Raw genomic sequence first — 19,268 nt, forward strand, 5'->3', positions numbered from 1 at the left:
TAACTGGACTTGCCGTTTCATTGACCTTTCTTTAATTTCAGGTCTATTGGCAGAATGTTTTTTGCCATTTGTGAAGCGTAGACTCCAATTGAGTTTCTGAATACACATTTTCATTGGTTCTGGAATCAATGATTTATTGTAGAAGTTGGCAAATTGTGAAATTTGTCAACAGATTTCTTTGAAAGACGTGCGAAATATTTTCTACAAAACTAAGGAAAATGCATGCACCTGTTATGACTTTGCCAAAGACATAGATTTATTTGAATAAGTATAACAAAAGAAATTTACATACTAAAACTCGCTATACAGTCTACCCAAGTTGGAAAGTGTTTTATTCAGCGTTTCATTTAGTTAGTACATTTTTATGCAACATGTGTAACTTTATTGATTCCTAAGTGTACTTTTATTGATAAAACGCAATTAATGCTTAAAATATTGACAAATATGGGTCAATGAAGTTATGAAATACGGAACCTCCAAGAATACCAGAGTTGTGGGTAAAATATTGTACAGTGTGCACCTGGAAGCATGGAAATAACTTGGAATTTAAAATTACTATAATCAGCTTCTAAAATCTAAGTGGCCCTTAATAGAAGCGGGCACTTGTAATTGGTCACCATCCTACTGCAAGTCCATGAAGCAGCGATTACGTCATAGGTTTACATACAAAATCCACTTATTCAGAGTCATTGGTATTAATTTCGAATTCCAAACTGGTCCCCGAGTGCAATGTCTTGGCTTGATATGTAGAGGACTCGCTCCTTTTTAATAGATGGTCGCGTGGCTATATGAATTCCTGCTAGCTGCGCCGTGTATTACTACCGCAAATCTTGTCTCAATTCACGAGTGAAATCAAAATTTAAAATTATAATCAGGTTTCACATTCAGATTGTCGCGTTTAAAATTTCAGACAATCGTCTGACCCTCATCTGGCATTCCTACTATAGAGAAGACAGGAGATGTGGGCCCGGCTTTATAGCACCGAATGGTAAGCTGGCAGAGTGTAACCCGTCAAGTGATGCACCCTGCTGTTCCAACTATGGCTGGTGTGGTTTTGGCGGTCCATGGTGTACATGCAGTCAATGTATTTACTATCAACCCAAAGGTAATAAAATTTCTGGTCACTTCAAATATACTATGCAGGTTTCAAGTGATGTAAAGTATCACTATAGTATATCTTAAGAGTATTTAACGATGTTGGAGTTGCTATTGTGTTCGCTTGGTTATTTGGCAGTAAGCTAAACAGAGCTTTATTCCCATATCTAATACTTTAGTGGTTGCAATTTTTTGACCATGGTGTTGAGACTCGTCGTTGCCAAAGCAACATACGTACCTGGTTTCTATAACTGCACCATGGTCAACCTAGCCACAATGACAATATCCACATCCACATCCATATCCACATCCCAAAACATGTACTTATTGGAGGTCTTAAAAGTATGTTTCAATCCCGGGTCATCGAATTAGTGATATCTGAAGGTCTACATCGGATCAGTCTTTTTCTAAGCCAAAGTTTCCTAAAACTTGGCTGCAAAAATTGTAGCATTTTGTTGTGGTTTTGAGGGTATTTTCTTCTGCTTTGTATTTATTTCCGTTCCGATGTTTAACTGCCAAACAGCCACATTTCTTTTTTGAATTTCTGAATTTCTGTTCAATTTGTATTCTGTCAAATCCAGCTTACAGAGAGGACGGGAGATGTGGACCTGGTTATCTGGCCCCAAATGGTCTAACGGCAGAATGCAACCCGTCAAGTGATGCACCCTGCTGTTCCATCTATGGCTGGTGTGGTTTTGGCGATCCATGGTGTACATGCAGTTTATGTATTGACTATAGCGGATATACTGGTAAGAAGCGTTTGAAATCTGTTTGGTAAAGATATGCATCAAAAAATGACACTATTGGCACTCTTAACATTTGAAGGATTGGCGTCAAGACTAAAGCTTTGTAATATAATTATTTCATATGTAGCCTTCGTAACGGTCTTGGTTGAATAGTAGCCCAGATACACCATTTAATTCAAAGTTACGTCGTTGTCCAAAATGCGTTATGAATTAATTGAGCAAAACGTGTACAAGGTCGGACCAAAGAGGGAGGGTCTCGAGATAGTGCCAAAGAAGGGAAATTTGTACAATATGTACATCCAGAATATTTTGTTTCCGTTCCGATGTTTAACTGTCAAACAATCACATTCCATTTGCATTTCAATCGTAATCGAAGTGGACCTTTTAAATATAACATCATGTAAACATTAGATGTTGTATTCTGTCAAATTCAGTTTACACAGCTTACACAGTGTACAGAGAGGACGGGAGATGTGGATCTGGTTATGTGGCCCCAAATGGTCAAACGGCAGAATGCAACCCGTTGAGTGCCGCACCCTGCTGTTCCATCTATGGCTGGTGTGGCATTGGCGATCCATGGTGTACATGCAGTTTGTGTATTGACTATCGCGGATATGCTGGTAAGAAGCGTTTGAAATCTGTTTGGTAAAGATATGCAACAATACATGACACTATTGATGACACTCTTGTTAACATTTCAAGGAGTGGCGTCGAGACTACAGCTTTGTAATACAATTATTTCATGTGTAGCCTTCGTAACGGTCTTGGTTGAATAGTAGCCCAAAATGCGTTATGAATTAATTGAGCAAAACGTATACAAGGTCGGACATAAAAAGGAAAATTTGTACAGTAATTGTACATCCAGAATATTTTTTTTCCAGAAACCAATTTCCACCAATACCTGAGGTTCGATTGTTAAGAAATTAAGTTACTTTGAACTCTTTTAACATGCATATAATAATCATTTTGGAAACATTTTGTCTTTACTCCTAGATGTAAACGTCTTGAAGAAAGACAACTCTACTCTGAGGGATGGATCTCATGGAAATCATTCTATCTTCTGATGGTAGAAGACGAGATAGTGTACTGTACATAAACAGCAAAAGTAAAAAAAAAATGGCTTACTCTTCAGAACATGTTTTTTGAAATTCAGTTTGGACTAACTGCAATTTATTTGAGACATATTTTAGATTGCTTTAAATGTTTTTATTCTTAGGATAGCAAGGGCGTTATTTTTAAAGTCCCTTTCAGAGTCGTTTGCCCCTCCTGATGAGGTAATTACTTTTTGGAATATTTTTCTAAAATACGTTATATTCGTTAATGTTTTGAACTACAAACTAGGTTAGCTATAAAGTATCCTAAATTTTATCGGATTTTATTTTTCAAATGAAATGGTTTTTCATAGTTGAGAATTTCTTTAGTGCCTTGGAAAGCATTTATGATCTACTGACAAGTCTCTAAACATTGTACAAGTTATTAAGTAATGATAATTCTACGACTAATTCTGTAGTTTTGTTCCCAGTAGTTCATTTTATTCATGGAGGCGACTTAAGCATTTGTTTTGTACAGAAACTTAATTTTACGAAACATATCTTCAATATAATAAAGTTCTTTTCAGCCAATAGTTTTACCTGTCATCTTTACTTTTAGTAGACTGTACTGTTTGAGTGAGTGTCAGTTCGATGATAGCCGAGTGGTTTGAAAGAATGCCATATCCTACCCCTACGAGGACAAGTTGAACATCGCCTAGTCTATTGCTTTTGGTCAAAACTTTTCTCCCTTGGAAATGTTGTCTTGGAAGTGTGTTATTTTAAGGTCTCATGAATCCTGACTAGTTTATTTTTGGCCAAAGTCTAGATGTGGGGTAGAGCAAAGGAATGGTGAAATTTGGAAGAACGTGTCAAAAATAATATGCTGATTCTCTGCACACTGATTTACGTCCAGCCATCTGGCACCTATCGTGATACATCGAATTTTTTTAATTCACGTTACCTGCTAATTTATATACAAAGTTAACACTACGTGTAGACTGTCGACAGTCGTTCGTGCCTTTTTGCTACGTTTTATCTAAAACTGAAGTCATTGCCTCGCACCGATCCACAGGGGCGTGTAATATTGCATAGATTGTTGTTTTCCAGGTCTACAGACTAAATATAACAACCTTTTGAATATATATTCCTACCTGTATAGGGAAAGAGAGATTTATAGTATACGTAGTACTATACTAGATCGATACATTTGTAGCAGCAAGATTCGTATGATATTTTCCTAAGAAAACGGAAATCTAAGCAATAATACACGCCCCTGTGCACCGATCCGGAGCAATACTATAACCGCGTACTGATCAGCGAGTGCCGGAGGCACGAGCGAGAGTCGTTCGTCGATCGTGCCTTCAGCAATCGCAGTTCCTATCAGTACGCATTAGTATTCAGTGCTACGGAGCGAGGCGCCGACTTTGATTTAGATGAAACGTAGCGAAAAAGGCATGAACGACTGTCGACAGTCTAATTTACACGCTAAGCGAACATGCTTGACCAGGGTTCAACTGATGGCCATATGTTAGTATCTAGGTTAACATACTTGTGCTTAACATGTCACCACTTTATGACACGGCATGTATTGCAGTTACACTTCCTGGTCTGTTTCAAATTGTTTTTTAAAGTAGAAAACATAGCATAGTTGTTATACAAAACGAATTATCCATATTGCCACTTCAAATCTACAGCAATAGACAACAGTACAGGAGACCTTATTCTACTTTTAATGATAACGCTAAGAACTCTGGGATGCTTATTGCAAATGACATTTACCAGTGTGTAACCGCACTGTAATACGTTTTAGGACGTCACACACTGTACACGTCACAGGTCAGGATTTCAGGGTAAAACGCATCAGTATGTCGGTACTGGACTGGATAAAGGAACTATTGGAGACATGGGGGAACAAAAACGTTATAGCGGCCCTGATGGTAGTGGTTGGAGGTGCGTATCTCGGAAAACAAGCCGCAGACCGAATGAAACTGAAGGCAATGTATAGACACACTGCTCTCGACAGAAAACAGGTAGCATCTGACATGAAGATTGCACTTGCCAAGAAACTACACACAGATGACACGGTAGAAATTTAAAGATCATAATTTTTATTTTGATGGTTATATATAGAAATACATTATATTGGAACAGCATAATACTGATCGCCACTGCGTCTCATCTGTAATAGTTGTACATGTGTGCTAATAACACACGTAAAATATACCACCACTTCAAAGGACATAATATACAATTCCCCAGCCTGAACTAAAGCGACCGATGTTTACATGATTCAGATATATCTGTGAAAATAGTACCAATCACTTTTTTTTCAAATGTTCTCTATATAAGATTGTGGTGATCTTCAAAATAACACTGGACTGTACATGCTGTCACATACCTACCTCAGCATCAAGTTCCACCAGACCCTTCACTTCGACAAATATACAGTTGTTCGTGTCTCTCCGAGTATGTGTTTGAGACATGTTTTGTACAGTAAAAAGGTAATGTGCAGTTAAGGTGGCCCACACTGAAATCATGACCTTTGCCAAACGACAAGGTTATAGTCTATATGAATAAACCAAGGTCAATTGAAGGTCATTCCAATCCGTTCGAAGTCCTAACAAAAATCTACTCTCCAGATGATAACTGCTGACACTCTTTTCATAAGTTTTCTCTGTAAATCATTGTGAATGACACTTATTCATGTTGTTGTAGTCAACATCTCAGTTTACAATAGTGGTCCTTTGTACAATGAATGGGTAGTCATTTTGGGCTTTTTCATAAACAATGGTAATTTTTCAAGTAGAAACCAAAGTAAGTTATTTTATTGATTAAAAACATTCCAAAATAGTAGGCTACCCTTTTCTCATCCACAAAGCCACTTCAATGTATGTTCAGAGACAGAGGTTAATGAACGCTAATAATACATAGATGACCTTGAGGTAACTTCTACATTCTCTAACTACCATGAGATGTTAGCGGCAAGATCAATAGTTTATAGTTTAATAGGCCTCAGAACCCCGACCCCAGGCCACACCCCTTTCTAACTTAATTAGCAAAATTGAAAATTGTTTCAGACAGCATGCGCATCTGATTTTTATTGAAAGCTCTTTTTCTATTTGTCTGTATTTTTTACGTGGTTGAATAAAATTTATTTGAAAAATGACTTGACAGGTAATCAAAAATTGACACATTGGCAAAACGTATACACTTTACTTTACTTTACTTTACTTTACTTTACTTTACAAGTATGAGAACTTGCAATACAAAGCCACATCCGTCTAAACATAAACTGCTACGGCTAGCTAGTAGTAGTGGTGGTGGTGGTGGTGGTGGTGGTGGTGATTATTTTAAAATTAACATAGGCCCCATCTGTATTCATACGCTGATTATATTTTGTCATATTCCTAAAAAACTTTCTTAAATATTTTAAATTTATTTATTACTAATTGTGTGCACATACATAATAACATGCTATATAATAATCAGTTTGAATTGCGCGTAAATACAACTAAATGGTCAAAACTGGTACCGGTTGTGCATGGAGGTGTTTTCATGTCATATGGGGAACCGACAGATGCATGTACAGACAGGACGTGACGTAATGATTAATTCGATTTATTCACGTGAGTCCCGTACGTGCAATTACAAACCTTTACATAGTGCGTTATCTTTTATAGTTTTTTGCAATTATTGGGTTAAAAATATCGATCTGAATCTGAATACAAGAATCCAAAAGAAATATCCAATTTCCCTCCATGTAGACACTTCAAACTTCAAACTGTGTGTATATCAGTCACTAGACAACAATACAGGGTGTCATTAACCCATTTCTCATGATAACTCTGAGAACCCTGGGACGGTAAATGACCATTTAGGGAGTCTCCAGTAATTACAGGTGAGGGAGGGCTTGGGGAAGCTTTGGGGTTATGTTTTACAAATTGGTTCTCGGGGAGGGTCACATTTTAGAAAGTGAGAGTTAGTGGAGGGTCACAGTTCACGTTTGATTCATTGTATTATCTAATTTTGCATTATTTTGTGATTTTGGCATCCGACCGGTGTCACATACTCCACAGCTGCCAGATCCCACCACTGCCACAATTTTTCCAGAACATATCAGTCAAATCGCTGACGACAACCATGCAGTGAATCAATCATTAGTGGTATGAGGAGAGGTCAGTGGGTCTCAATGGAGTGATAGTTTGTTCAACTTAGTGTGGCTCCCTGAAAGTTAAATGGATTTATCAGGAGACTTTTCGGTCTTTCACGGGAATCAATTAACAAAGTGCCATCACACAATGAAATTCATTGCAATGGTAGTATTTGGAAACAGCCCATCCCTTTATAAGTATCATTGTTGTAACAGGTGAAATGGAGTCCTTACCATTGAATCTGGCTAGTGTCCATTTTCACATCTATTCATATATCAACATTCTAACCCATTTAACATATTCAAACCGGGGAAGTTCATGTTTTAGAGAAACAAACTTGATGCGATGGAGGGCCACTGTTAGATAAAGGGGTGGGGGTGTTACATTTTACGCGAAATTCCGAGCTTAATTTCTCCTGGCCCTCCTCCCTGTAATTACTGGAGGCTCCCTTACCAGTGCGTATTAAGTTTCGGACGACATACTACTCTAACTTCAAAAGGCGTCAGCAGGCCAGGCTTTCATGGTAAGCGCATCAATATGCCGGTACTGGATTGGATAAAGGAGCTATTGGAGACATGGGGGAAGGAAAAGGTAATAGCAGCCCTATTGGTAATCGTTGGAGGTGCGTGTCTCGGAAAAGAAGTCGCAGACAGAAGGAAACTGAGGGCAATGCATAGACACGCCGCTCTAGATAGAAGACAGGCAACATCTGATATGAAGATTGCACTTGCCAACAAACTACACACAGATGATACGGTAACAATGTGTCTTAGAGTATACCATTTTCAGCAAATGTTTTTCAAGTGTTTTGTACATGAAAATACTTAAAGGATCCGACTCCAATCATGATACATACCAAGTGTGCACTATATATGCACTAGCAGTTAACAACTAGGTCACGTGTTAGGGGTTATACCCTTGCTGACCCGACTGAAGTCCCAACAAAGAATCTGTCAAACGTGATAAACATGTCTAGACCTGTTGGCATTTCATGTGATAATTTCATTGAAACACCACTTATACACGCCATGATAGTCACCAAGTCCACAAAATATATAGTACTCATTTCGCATCCCACTTGAATTTACTGTATAATCAGCTGTGAATGAACAAATTAACAAATAGTAACTTCTACATTCTCAAACTACCATGGGATGTTGCTAACTGAAGTTTTCTCCTATTTGTCGGTTGTTTTAGGCAGTTTTGTCTTTACGCCAGAAGATTATTGACATGCCACTCGTAGAGCTGACCAAGGCATTAAAATCTGGCCAGTTTACTGCTGTTCAGGTTCTACATGCTTTCCAAGCCAAGGTTAGTATCGCGCGCAGCAAGTCATAAAAAAAGTTGTATTTGCATAAAATTCAACTCTGTCTTACTATCAAATCAGAATGACTATAGCGTTTCAATAGCGAACTTGCAATCCAGACTGAGCATGCTCAGACGCAAAGGACTATGGGATTATATGTGGTTATTGTAATACCTAATCTGGAGGTACCGATAAAATAAACCTCCTAATAAATTCATTATCACATTTCCCATGATGCAACATTGAACATGGTGGGTTTGCAAGTTCCCTATTCGGTGGTGTGATATTTTATACACCTCACACCACGTTTTTGTTGCGAATTACACAAGAAATGCAAGCTCTGATAGCGCACACACATGAATAGTTACTTTTTAATTACCTCATTGTGAACACAAACAAACAGTGTTATGGTCGAATCTTCCTTGTTTCATTCGACACTGATGGTGATTTATGTTCACATTGAGATAAAAAATAAAAAAATAAAAAATAAAAACATTTTGCTGCCTAATTGGAAGTCCACTCTGGTTTGGTAGTAAATCTGTCCGTAGACAGGTTTAAAATCATTCTCATCACAAAACAAAATTACTCTTTCGACCCCTTCTGTTTTCTAGGCATTAGAATGTACAAGGCAAACTAACTGTGTTACTGAACCCATCTGGGAGGCTGAGGTGAGTGTCAACATGGTGTTCACGTGACTTTCAACTGTCAAACAGTCAACAGATTGACGAGTGACATGGCGGGTTCAAAGGTAGACTGAAAGGACCATCGTTGTGTACACTCCTGACACTACTCATTGTGATCAACAAGCACACCAACAACAAGAAATATTTCAATAATATAGTACTTAATGTTCTTTGATACACAACCAAGTTGCTTTTGTTCATGTCTACGTTTCGGGTTACACAACCTCTTGCTGGGGGTTATGCCCTCAACGGCAAAAGGCTGGGTAACCGAGACTAACGCTTCGGCAATGTGACTGTTGCCTTCCTCAGGACAGTCTCAGTGACGTGGTGGTGAACAGTAATCATCGTCAGTTTGTCCTGAGGAAGGCAGCAGTCACATTGCCGAAACGTAGACATGAAAAAAGTAACTTGGTTGTGTATCAAAAAACAATTTACGGTACTATATCATTGAAGTTCCAACCTTATGAACCTGTTTACTGAGAGAAGAATTTTTTCAGTCTATGTTATATGGCTAATATGATTTTTTAAAGAAGGAGGTGGGGGTTAAATACACTTGGATCAGATTAACCTAATATTCGTACATGTTGTACAATCCTTCAAGCGAAGTCTATATTTGGTAGTGCAGTGAAAGTGAACCAGTTGCACAGACTACACAACCTGTGATTAGTACATCATTTACAATATCACGTCACGGTGACAAAATGTAGCGATTTGTTTAAATATAGATATCTGAACCACACGATAAAATGGAAGTAAAGTGTTCCCAGGGAACAATTATAACTTTGCTATGTTGATCGTTTTTCAACAATTAGCGCCAGATAAAAAGTTTTAATAAAAAAATAGCTATTAGTAAGATCTGACCCTTAGACAAAGTGTGGATGTGTGTATTCTCTAATCAGTCCCAAGCTACAATTTCTTGACAGGAATGGGCCAAGGAACTAGACAGTAGTGACGACAAAAGTGGAATTCTGTTTGGCATTCCTTTCAGTGTGAAAGAAAGTTACAATATCAAGGTATGTACGTATATATGTACTAGTATCATGGTTATTACTTGACTTTGTAATTAGGCCCTGATCACTCACGCTCACGGTATTCCATTCAGTGTGAAAGAAAATTTTAACGTCAAGGTGGGCAGATTCATACAACTTTATATCCTGGGTTTTGAAGATTCTTCCTTCTATCTACAACTTTTGTGTTCAATACTTGGTGTTGCTATCTTACAGGGATATAATACTAATTATGGTGTGTCTAAGAATATTGGTGATATAGCTGAATATGACCATGTGATGATCCAGTCGTTAAAAAGTCAAGGTGCTATACCATTCATGAGAACAAATCTACCACAGACTATGTACAGGTTAGTGACGTCACCAATCATGTGAACAAATCTACCACAGACTATGTCCAGGTTAGTGACGTCACCATTCATGAGAACAAACCTACCACAAACTATGTGCAGGTTAGTGACGTCACCATTCATAAGATCAAAACGAATTCCTTTGAAGGTATTAGACTTCACTGCGTCAACATAAAAATGTTAACACATCTTCAAAACCAAAATATTCTAAGCGGAAATGACGTGTTTGTGATAAGCACTACAGGTATTGGAAAGTCAAGTTGCCACAGTAAACACAATGGCTCACCCCATTGGCCCATTGAGTTGTCGATTGCAGCCAATCAGGTTGACCATTTTAGGGCGATCTAAGTTATATGAGTTTCAATAACTATCCTTCCAGGTAGTGATAGATATCATTGTCATAATGCCTCGATTATTCGGCCTCGATTACCTCACTCTCTTGCTAATTGATAATTAAATGCTCTGCGAGTTATATTGTTGTGCGAATGCCAATTTTCCCCTTTCTGCATAGTTTTTCGCTTGACAACTACTATCTCGTATTACATTTATATACGCAAGGGGAATTCAATAACAACAGACAGTGCCAATTGGGGACCAATTTCTTTGAAAAACAAAGTTATTCGAATCACTCCAAAAGATGCCAGATGAAAGCTCGTTACCCGGTCCTTTTGAAATAATCAACGGAACTACTTTTCCTCTCTCCCATTATTCATACTTTGACAGTTACTGCTGTAGCAATCCCGTATATGGAGAAACATTCAATCCCTATGATTGTGAGAGATCTCCAGGTGGTTCGTCTGGAGGAGAAGGTGCTCTGATTGGAATGAATGGATCTCCACTTGGCTTAGGATCTGATATTGCAGGAAGTCTTCGTATTCCAGCCCATTTTTGTGGAATTTGCTCATTAAAGTCAAGTTCTAGAAGAATTAGGTATACATATAAACATTCTATTTGAATCCTTGTCTATGGGCTTAAAGTGTATTTAGAGTCAATTGACGATAATGACTGACAACAGTAACTTAGATATAAAAGTTGACTTGTGTAAAATAAAAAAAGCCCCCTCCTGTATTTGTGTCCATGTCTGTCATGACCTGTCCGACCCCGTACTTGTTGAATCTCACAAAAATGGCGCCCTCTATGACCGAATCTGATAAAATTATCACTAATATGGAAAGATGGTGACATCGACAACACAAGCTTATATCTGGGTGAAAATTACAAGTGTCGTTTATCATTGAATTTCGGGACCTTCAGTAAATCAAATGGTCTACACTATCCATTTGACTTGAATTTTAATTTCGAAACCATCCAGACTGTTAAAAGTTTGATTATGAAATGAAAGTGTCTCCGATATATTCATACAATGTCCATTTACAAGACAATAGAATATTATGCATGATCACGAGCCACTATACTAGATATAGAAAACAAAGTGTTTCTTATAATGGTCCGTCTACACTATTTGTAAATGTTGTTGTTTTCTTTCAAACAGTGCTATAGGAGAATCAAACCCTTTACCTGGTCAAAAAGGAGGTAAATATTATTGTCATATTCTTCATAATACGTTTCTATAGTAGTTTCTGTACATGAAGTGAAGTTCTCAATATCATTATGAAGATCACTGGAATATTAGATATTGTAAATTAGGTCTCAAGCATACCCCGTACAGGTGCAGCCCAAGGACAGATTTGTGACCAAAATGACGTTTTGAATAGAAGCGCCCCCCCCCCTCAAAAAATGTGGGGAGGGTGTTTAGCTGGTCTTATGAGCCCTCCTACTGGTGGTGAAGGATATCTAACCCCCCTCCCTCCCTCCCACTGGATGTCAACTTGCCCGCCAACCCTCTGCCTGTCCAATATTATGCCTGATTTACCCACTCCCCACCAGGAAAGCGTTTGTGTTATCGACTAAACCAGCATTTCATTTGACTTACACAATGTGCGCACCTCCCCCCCCCCCCAATTCCATGGCTGTATCAAAATCAGGATTTCCCCGTCGCAATTCTCCCTTAGCCCCCCTCCACTACTGATCGAAAAAAAACTAGCCCACCCACTGCTGCATTCTGTATACTTCGTATAACAATTGCGAAATCAGAGTTAACGAAATGTCTGATACAGTACTTCACGTTTTTTTTACAGATATTAAACCAAAATAAGTGCATATATTCTCAGATTACCGTGGTCTGACCTATGATTTATTGTTACATAGTGCCTGCAGTTGATGGTACAATGGCTCGTGATGTTGATAGCTTAGTACTTGCTATGAAGGCTTTATTACAACTTACAATGTTTAACTTGGACTGTAGCGTTGCACCAATGCCGTTTAATGAAGGGGTAAGTGAAATCAAACTGTTTTAATAACTGTGTGAACAAAGAATTATGTTCAATATTTTCTGTACAATCATGGAAAGGGTTAAATATTTGTAATTCTTTGGGGGTAACGACGCCAATTCATCCCAGGCATAGATATCTGCTCTCCGTTATTTATCAAAAATGTCTGCAAAGTGGTGTCGAACTTTGTAAGATATTTCAAATCACACCACATTTGACATCATACCACATTTGTTCATACTTTTAGCGATCTTAAATTTTAAGACTGGCATGATCTTTATTCTCGGTATTACTTTGAATTTATTTGCTTACGTTGCTTTTTCAAATTCTTGCGATTAACTTTGTGTTGTTCTAAATTTTGTACAAATATACCAGTGTTTTATTTTTTTTAAATCGTAACCAGATATATTCAGACAAGACACCTCTTACCATTGGTTATTTTGAAGATGATGGCTACTTTACTCCAGTGCCATCCTGCAGACGTGCTGTTGCCATGGCAGTAGAAGCTCTGAGAAAAGCCGGACACAAGGTACTTTTACAGACCTCCATAAAGAGAGCAATGGTTTACCTATCGTCTGTGTTGGGCCACGGTAATATTTTTGCCAAATTAACCAAAATGAAACATCGCTCTCCTTTAGTAGTTTGAGAACAACCATTATAAAAGGAGCAAATACTGCAGTGTCAATGATTGTGACTGCGTAAAACAAATATTTATATTTAATTTTTATTTATGATGTTTTATCAACAGTTGGTACCATTTAAAGTACCCCCGTTGAACGACAATGATGACGACACAGCAGGAAATCATCTGTTTCGATTAGTGCAAGCGGATGGCAACAGGCTTTGGTTTTCACACTTGTAAGTTGAGTTCATTTTCCCTCCTTCTAATCTTTTTCCTTTGATTCAAGTTTCAAGACTTGATTACCATAGCTCGACTAGCTGAAGCTATGGCAACGTTTTGGTATCCTTGTTCTATTTTTACGAGAAAGTTCAGGTAATACTCCATGACACCTCAGTGTCACCTGTCACGTTGTCTGAATGCAGTTAATGTGTATACCAACAACATTTAATTGTCTTAAAAGATAAATGCAATCACTGAAACTGAAATCAAAATAATTCATTTGAAAATTGGAAATTCGTTTTGGTGTCTCTATCTGCAGTGAAGATGAACAGATGGATAAGCATCTTGCTACCCAAATTGGCTGTAGTGCTAACCCAACTTTTAAGAATCAGTTAAAGAGACCATTTATGGTAAGTCAACCAATTGAATAATTTGATAAAAAAATTCTTGTATACTTTTGATTATTTAATTATGAAATAGTCAAACTTTTATATTTTCCAGTTTGTGTTTGTAATCTTATAGTGCATATGGTATTTGGTTTGCGGTTCTCTCTCTCTCTCTCTCTCTCTCTCTCTCTCTCTCTCTCTCTCTCTCTCTCTCTCTCTCTCTCTCTCTCTCTCTCTCTCTCTCTCTCTCTCTCTCTCTCTCTCTCTCTCTCTCTCTCTCTCTCTCTCTCTCTCTCTCTCTCTCTCTCTCTCTCTCTCTCTCTCTCTCTCTCTCTCTCTCTCTCTCTCTCTCTCTCTCTCTCTCTCTCTCTCTCTCTCTCTCTCTCTCTCTCTCTCTCTCTCTCTCTCTCATAATTCCCTGTAATAGTATAAGAATAGATTACTTGTATCTGTACTTCTTGTACGCAGTTATAGTATACATGGTAATTATTTTTTTTCATACTGCTCATAGTCTCCTAGGATGCAACGATTCTACAATGCCTCGATATATGGAATTCTGACTACTCGGGAATTATATGCAAACTTTGCAAAGAAAGACGTGAGTGATCTTTACCATTAAATTTATATATATATGTTTTCAAATTGGGTTTACTTACTGTTTACTGTCTAGATCTATTGTGTAAATAATATGCCTGTAATAACATATTCATTGACATCATTTTATTCACCATTGGTAGGATAGAAACTAACCTTATGTTAGCTTTCATTTATTTTAACTAATCTTCATAGAGTTTTTACACTTGACCTTGACCTTCATCTTCAAGGTCAAACAGCTGAACTTGACATGTGCAGTTACTCGAAATCGTCAAAAATATTCAAAACCTTCCGATAGACATACAGTTTGTATCTGGATATTTATATAACTCTGGCAACCAGAAGTCAGGGCGATAACTATATCTTACTGCATTATTTAGTAATATTTACAAGGGTCAAGCTATCTCACAGAGAATTGTGTTATTGTATGTGCTTTTCTCTTGTATTTCAGGACTATATTACCAAGTTTGTGAAGGCTTGGGAAGATGCTAAACTTGATGGTCTTGTTTGTCCAGCATTTGGTATAACAGCTCCCAGCAATGACTTTGCTGCAAAATTAATGTGTAGGTATCTGTATATATGACATTGTGTATAATGGTCATCTCTATGGGGAGTACAAACTTAAGAGGCATTTGCTAAGCATGTATAAGCCATTATACATTACATTATCATTCTGATGGTTCTGATATCGTAATGCTAACAATTCTAAACGTTTGACCCTCCTTGAGTAGGTCAATTGAACTCTTCGATCGCATATCTTTGTGTCAAATTCATAGTGTCCAATAACATCATATCGTTCTCAACAGTTCTGGCTGGTACCACTGGTCTCTTCAATTTGCTAGACTTTCCAGCAGGCATTGTCAAGGTAACCAATGTAAACGAAGAAGATGAAGAAAACCTAGAACATAATTTCAGAGTGAAGGATGGGTATGACCAAATGGCAAAGGAGGTAAGGCCTAACTTAATGTGTTCATAAATCAATTGCTAGCATATTACACCATATTCCGGTTTCGAAGGAAGTGTCACAAGAGGGCGTCGCACATAGGGAAAATGAGGGCTAAATTCATAAGTCAATATGTGGCTACAGCAATTCCATGATTTGCAGAAAAAAATTGTGTTATCTTGAAAAAATGACAGAAGGTTTTCTCGTTGAGAATGCAACTGTCATTTGCCATGAAAGAATGCGAATAGTGAGTAACATCGTTGCCCTCGTTTCCAGATTTCTTCTGAACAGCACCCCTAGTGGCCAAACTATACAATCTTTTGTCTTTCTGATAACCGACATTTCCCGATCATCATAGTTATGTACAACACGTTTGTGCATGACATTGGCGAGCTTTGACTTCTGACTTTGTCCTTGCGACCATTTCATTTCATTATACACATATCTCTTTACACTTTAGGGTGCTATGTTTTTAATGATTGAATAATTCAGAAATCTGTCATGGAAAAATGAATTTTGAATAAAACACCCCTATAGTATGAGACATACTGACTTGGCATTAGAGATACTGCACAACGTATGCTTCAATATTGTTTTTTATTTCAGGCTTGCAAAGACTCAGTTGGTCTACCAGTTGGTGTACAATGTGTGGCGTTGCCATGGAGAGAAGAATTGTGTCTAAGATTGATGAAGGAAATAGAAACTGCGTTCCAATAGGACATTTTGAAGGAAACTAAAATTTGTGTCTTGCTAGCATGTTTAGTGGTGTAGTAGTCGCTAGTACTAATAGTCTTTCACATCTATAGGAAGGCTAAAATTAGCCTGGGTTTATACAATTACAATATGTGCATCCAATATGACAGTAAGGTATACTAGTAGAGTAGACTCTTATGTCTGTCAAATTTACTGATTGTCAATGGAGGGAAATAGTTCAGTGAAAATCTTATCATAAACACAGAAAAATTCTTAAATATTTTTTTTTCAGATGCACTTAGTACGCTATTGAAGGTCTTTGACATTTTTGTGCTATTTGCAAAAAAAAATCAGGAATAACTAAATTTTTGACATTAAAGTCAAAATGTTGTCATTTTAGAATCCAATATGGCTGCCAAATATGTTACCGGTAGGTAAATCTAAAGGAAAATAAAGCAATCATTGATTTCCTTGAAACAAGACGGTTTCTTTTATTATTTTAAAAGGGCTTGGAACAAGCTTTCATATGGTAAGGTTTGGAGAGATTTTACTAAATTTGATTTCAATGGACACTGGTCAGTGCAGCACATTCTACTTTAAATCAGTCTTACCGTGGAGAGAAAACAAGTACAGCATAATTTGTATTATTTCCTGTGACAAGCTGTTTTAATGATGTGTGACCCTTAAAAATGACAGATTTACATTTCACCTGCCTTGACATGTCAAAGGTCATCAAATGACAATTCAAAATTTGACATTTCATCAAGCAAAAAATAGATTTCCATCAAATTTCAACTTTGACAAAGTGCCCAATATAGAGGTTTCGTAGGGTGGTATTATATGTTGTTACATTCACAGTATAATATAATACACTTAAACAGACAACTGCCGACGTCTGGGACCCTATTTTGCATATGACTGACTGTATGTTTGGAGGTGGAGAACTTGTGATGACTCACTGGCAAGTAATCACCAAAATATAAACATTCCCTATATCTGGGTTTTTCACATGCAAATGCCGCACATTTGAATAATCCTGAATGACACACAATCTAAGCAGCTGTTTGCAGGGGAATTTGTCTCATTTGGAAAGATTTTTTAATTCTATGAAACAAACAGACTGATTTTCAACTAATTTGTGTATCAAGTTACCATCCTACGACATTCACAAACAACTTGTACATGATACATGACCTGTATGTTTCTCGGAGCACAGAAAAAATGCTGAAAACAAGACCCAGAAGCTAGTGCTCTGTACAGCAGTTTGAATTTCCCGCATTTGCATAGATTAGCCATAATCCTCTTTATATAGGGCAGTTCTGTCTATAAAACAAATTAGACTATATAAAGTATCTATTATTTGTGTTTGTAGATACTCAGAAGTCGTCTGATGAAATGACTTTATTGATAAATGACAGAGACAAACCTCAGTTGAGTTTAATAGCTTATCAGAATTTTCACCCAAGTAAAAATAACTCTGCGCTTACTTTTGATGAAATACCTGGTAATAGAGTGAAAACTCTACACAGAGTCCTGAGAATTGGGGAGATTTTAAAAGTACCTCACCTGCCTGTACATTTAGTATTACTGAGTTCACAGAGTATAGTTAAAGTATACTTGATTTTTATAGCTAGCACTGTGAGTATCGTCTCTAAGATACAACATGTCCTACCACCCTATCAGCCAAAGGGAAGGCACAACATGTCCTACCACACTATCAGACAAAGGGAAGGCACAACATGTCCTACCACCCTATCAGCCAAAAGGAAGGCACAACATGTTCTACCACACTATCAGCCAAAGGGAAGGCACAACATGTCCTACCACCCTATCAGCCAAAGGGAAGTCACAACATGTCCTACCACCCTATCAGCCAAAGGGAAAGGCTGATGGGAGTGGAACGACATGGAACATCTAGTGTGACAAGTAATCAGAGGATAACCAGGGTTAGGATGTACTGGTAGCAAATCACTCTACTGAACTGCTATTATAAACAGTGCCCTCTAGTGGTGGTTTGATATTTCTCAAGTGTTAAAATACACTGAAGTATTGCTATATAACAAACAAGTCATTGTATATCAAGCAAACAAAGGTATACTGAATCATTCACTGAATTATATTGAATTTGGGCAAATGAAAATACACACGTTTATTCAGGTGACATGTATGTACATGGTGATCAACACACTAACTTTTACCTATGTCTTGTGTTAGCACCAGTGGTTACTATATATACCACAAAATTTGCCTACGTACCATCCATATCCAGTGTGAACTCCAAATTTAAGTAGAAATAACAGTCTCCCATAAAGAGACAAAAAGTGTTTGCTTCACATTCAATAAACCTTAAAACGCACAAAATTTACATAAGTAGAATTCATCACCTTAGTAACCATGGTAACCATCATCTATTTTTACATCACAGTACAATATCTCTAAACCATACACCATCTTTTGTTTACACATGTTCATAAGTAAAGCTACACTAGTTGCACCTGGAATGCTTTTTTGAAACTGTTTTGTTAGATATAATTGATTTACTCATAATATTGTACACCCTGAACAGTATTGAATCACCCGTGGGTAAATGTATTTGTGAAAGCTGTACAGATAATATGCTGCAATATATCTGTACAGATAATATGCTGCAATATATCTGTACAGATAATATGCTGCAATATAGCTGCACAGATATGCTGCAATATATCTGTACAGATAATATGCTGCAATACATCCAATAAAATAGATTTTTGGGACCGCACCCAAAAATCAGTACCGCTTATATTTACCTTTACACTAAATTTCATAAATGTTCAGTCTTAAGCAAATCAGACACATGTACAACCATGATAATATATAAAGTATACCCTGATGTATTCATTAAATCTTCAACAAGGGAAATGGAAGGTAAAAACTGAAGTAAATATGGTTCAATGGAATTATAGAGATAAACGTTTGGAATGACCTACTAGTGTACAAAAATAAAACTGAAATTACTTGAATAGACAGATCTTCGGCAAGGATGTGTGATATATTGCACGGCTAAAATTAACATAGTTTGGAATGTATCATATACACTGGTCTACTTGGCAAGAAAATGTTGAAAATTCCA

The 19,268-nt window shown here is 37.3% G+C and overlaps 1 protein-coding gene across 2 annotated transcripts; it reads left to right on the forward strand.

Annotated features, from left to right (window-relative positions):
- The first annotated feature begins 4,737 nt into the window (after positions 1 to 4,737).
- LOC144449328 (vitamin D3 hydroxylase-associated protein-like) lies at positions 4,738 to 16,596 on the forward strand. Of its 2 annotated transcripts, none has more exons than XM_078139850.1 (15): positions 4,738 to 4,956; positions 8,221 to 8,334; positions 8,941 to 8,997; positions 9,936 to 10,025; positions 10,236 to 10,369; positions 11,093 to 11,299; positions 11,862 to 11,902; positions 12,578 to 12,702; positions 13,103 to 13,228; positions 13,448 to 13,557; positions 13,860 to 13,950; positions 14,438 to 14,524; positions 14,972 to 15,083; positions 15,327 to 15,469; positions 16,070 to 16,596. In XM_078139850.1, exons 1-15 carry the CDS (start codon positions 4,738 to 4,740, stop codon positions 16,178 to 16,180), a joined length of 1,767 nt encoding a protein of 588 aa, XP_077995976.1. In that variant the 3' UTR covers positions 16,181 to 16,596. The 2 variants fall into 2 exon arrangements, with proteins under 2 accessions (XP_077995976.1, XP_077995975.1); XM_078139849.1 differs by lacking the exon at positions 4,738 to 4,956 and adding an exon at positions 7,496 to 7,779.
- Positions 16,597 to 19,268: the final 2,672 nt, after the last annotated feature.

This window comes from Glandiceps talaboti, chromosome 18, assembly GCF_964340395.1.
Source record: "Glandiceps talaboti chromosome 18, keGlaTala1.1, whole genome shotgun sequence".
Classification (NCBI taxonomy): domain Eukaryota; kingdom Metazoa; phylum Hemichordata; class Enteropneusta; family Spengelidae; genus Glandiceps; species Glandiceps talaboti.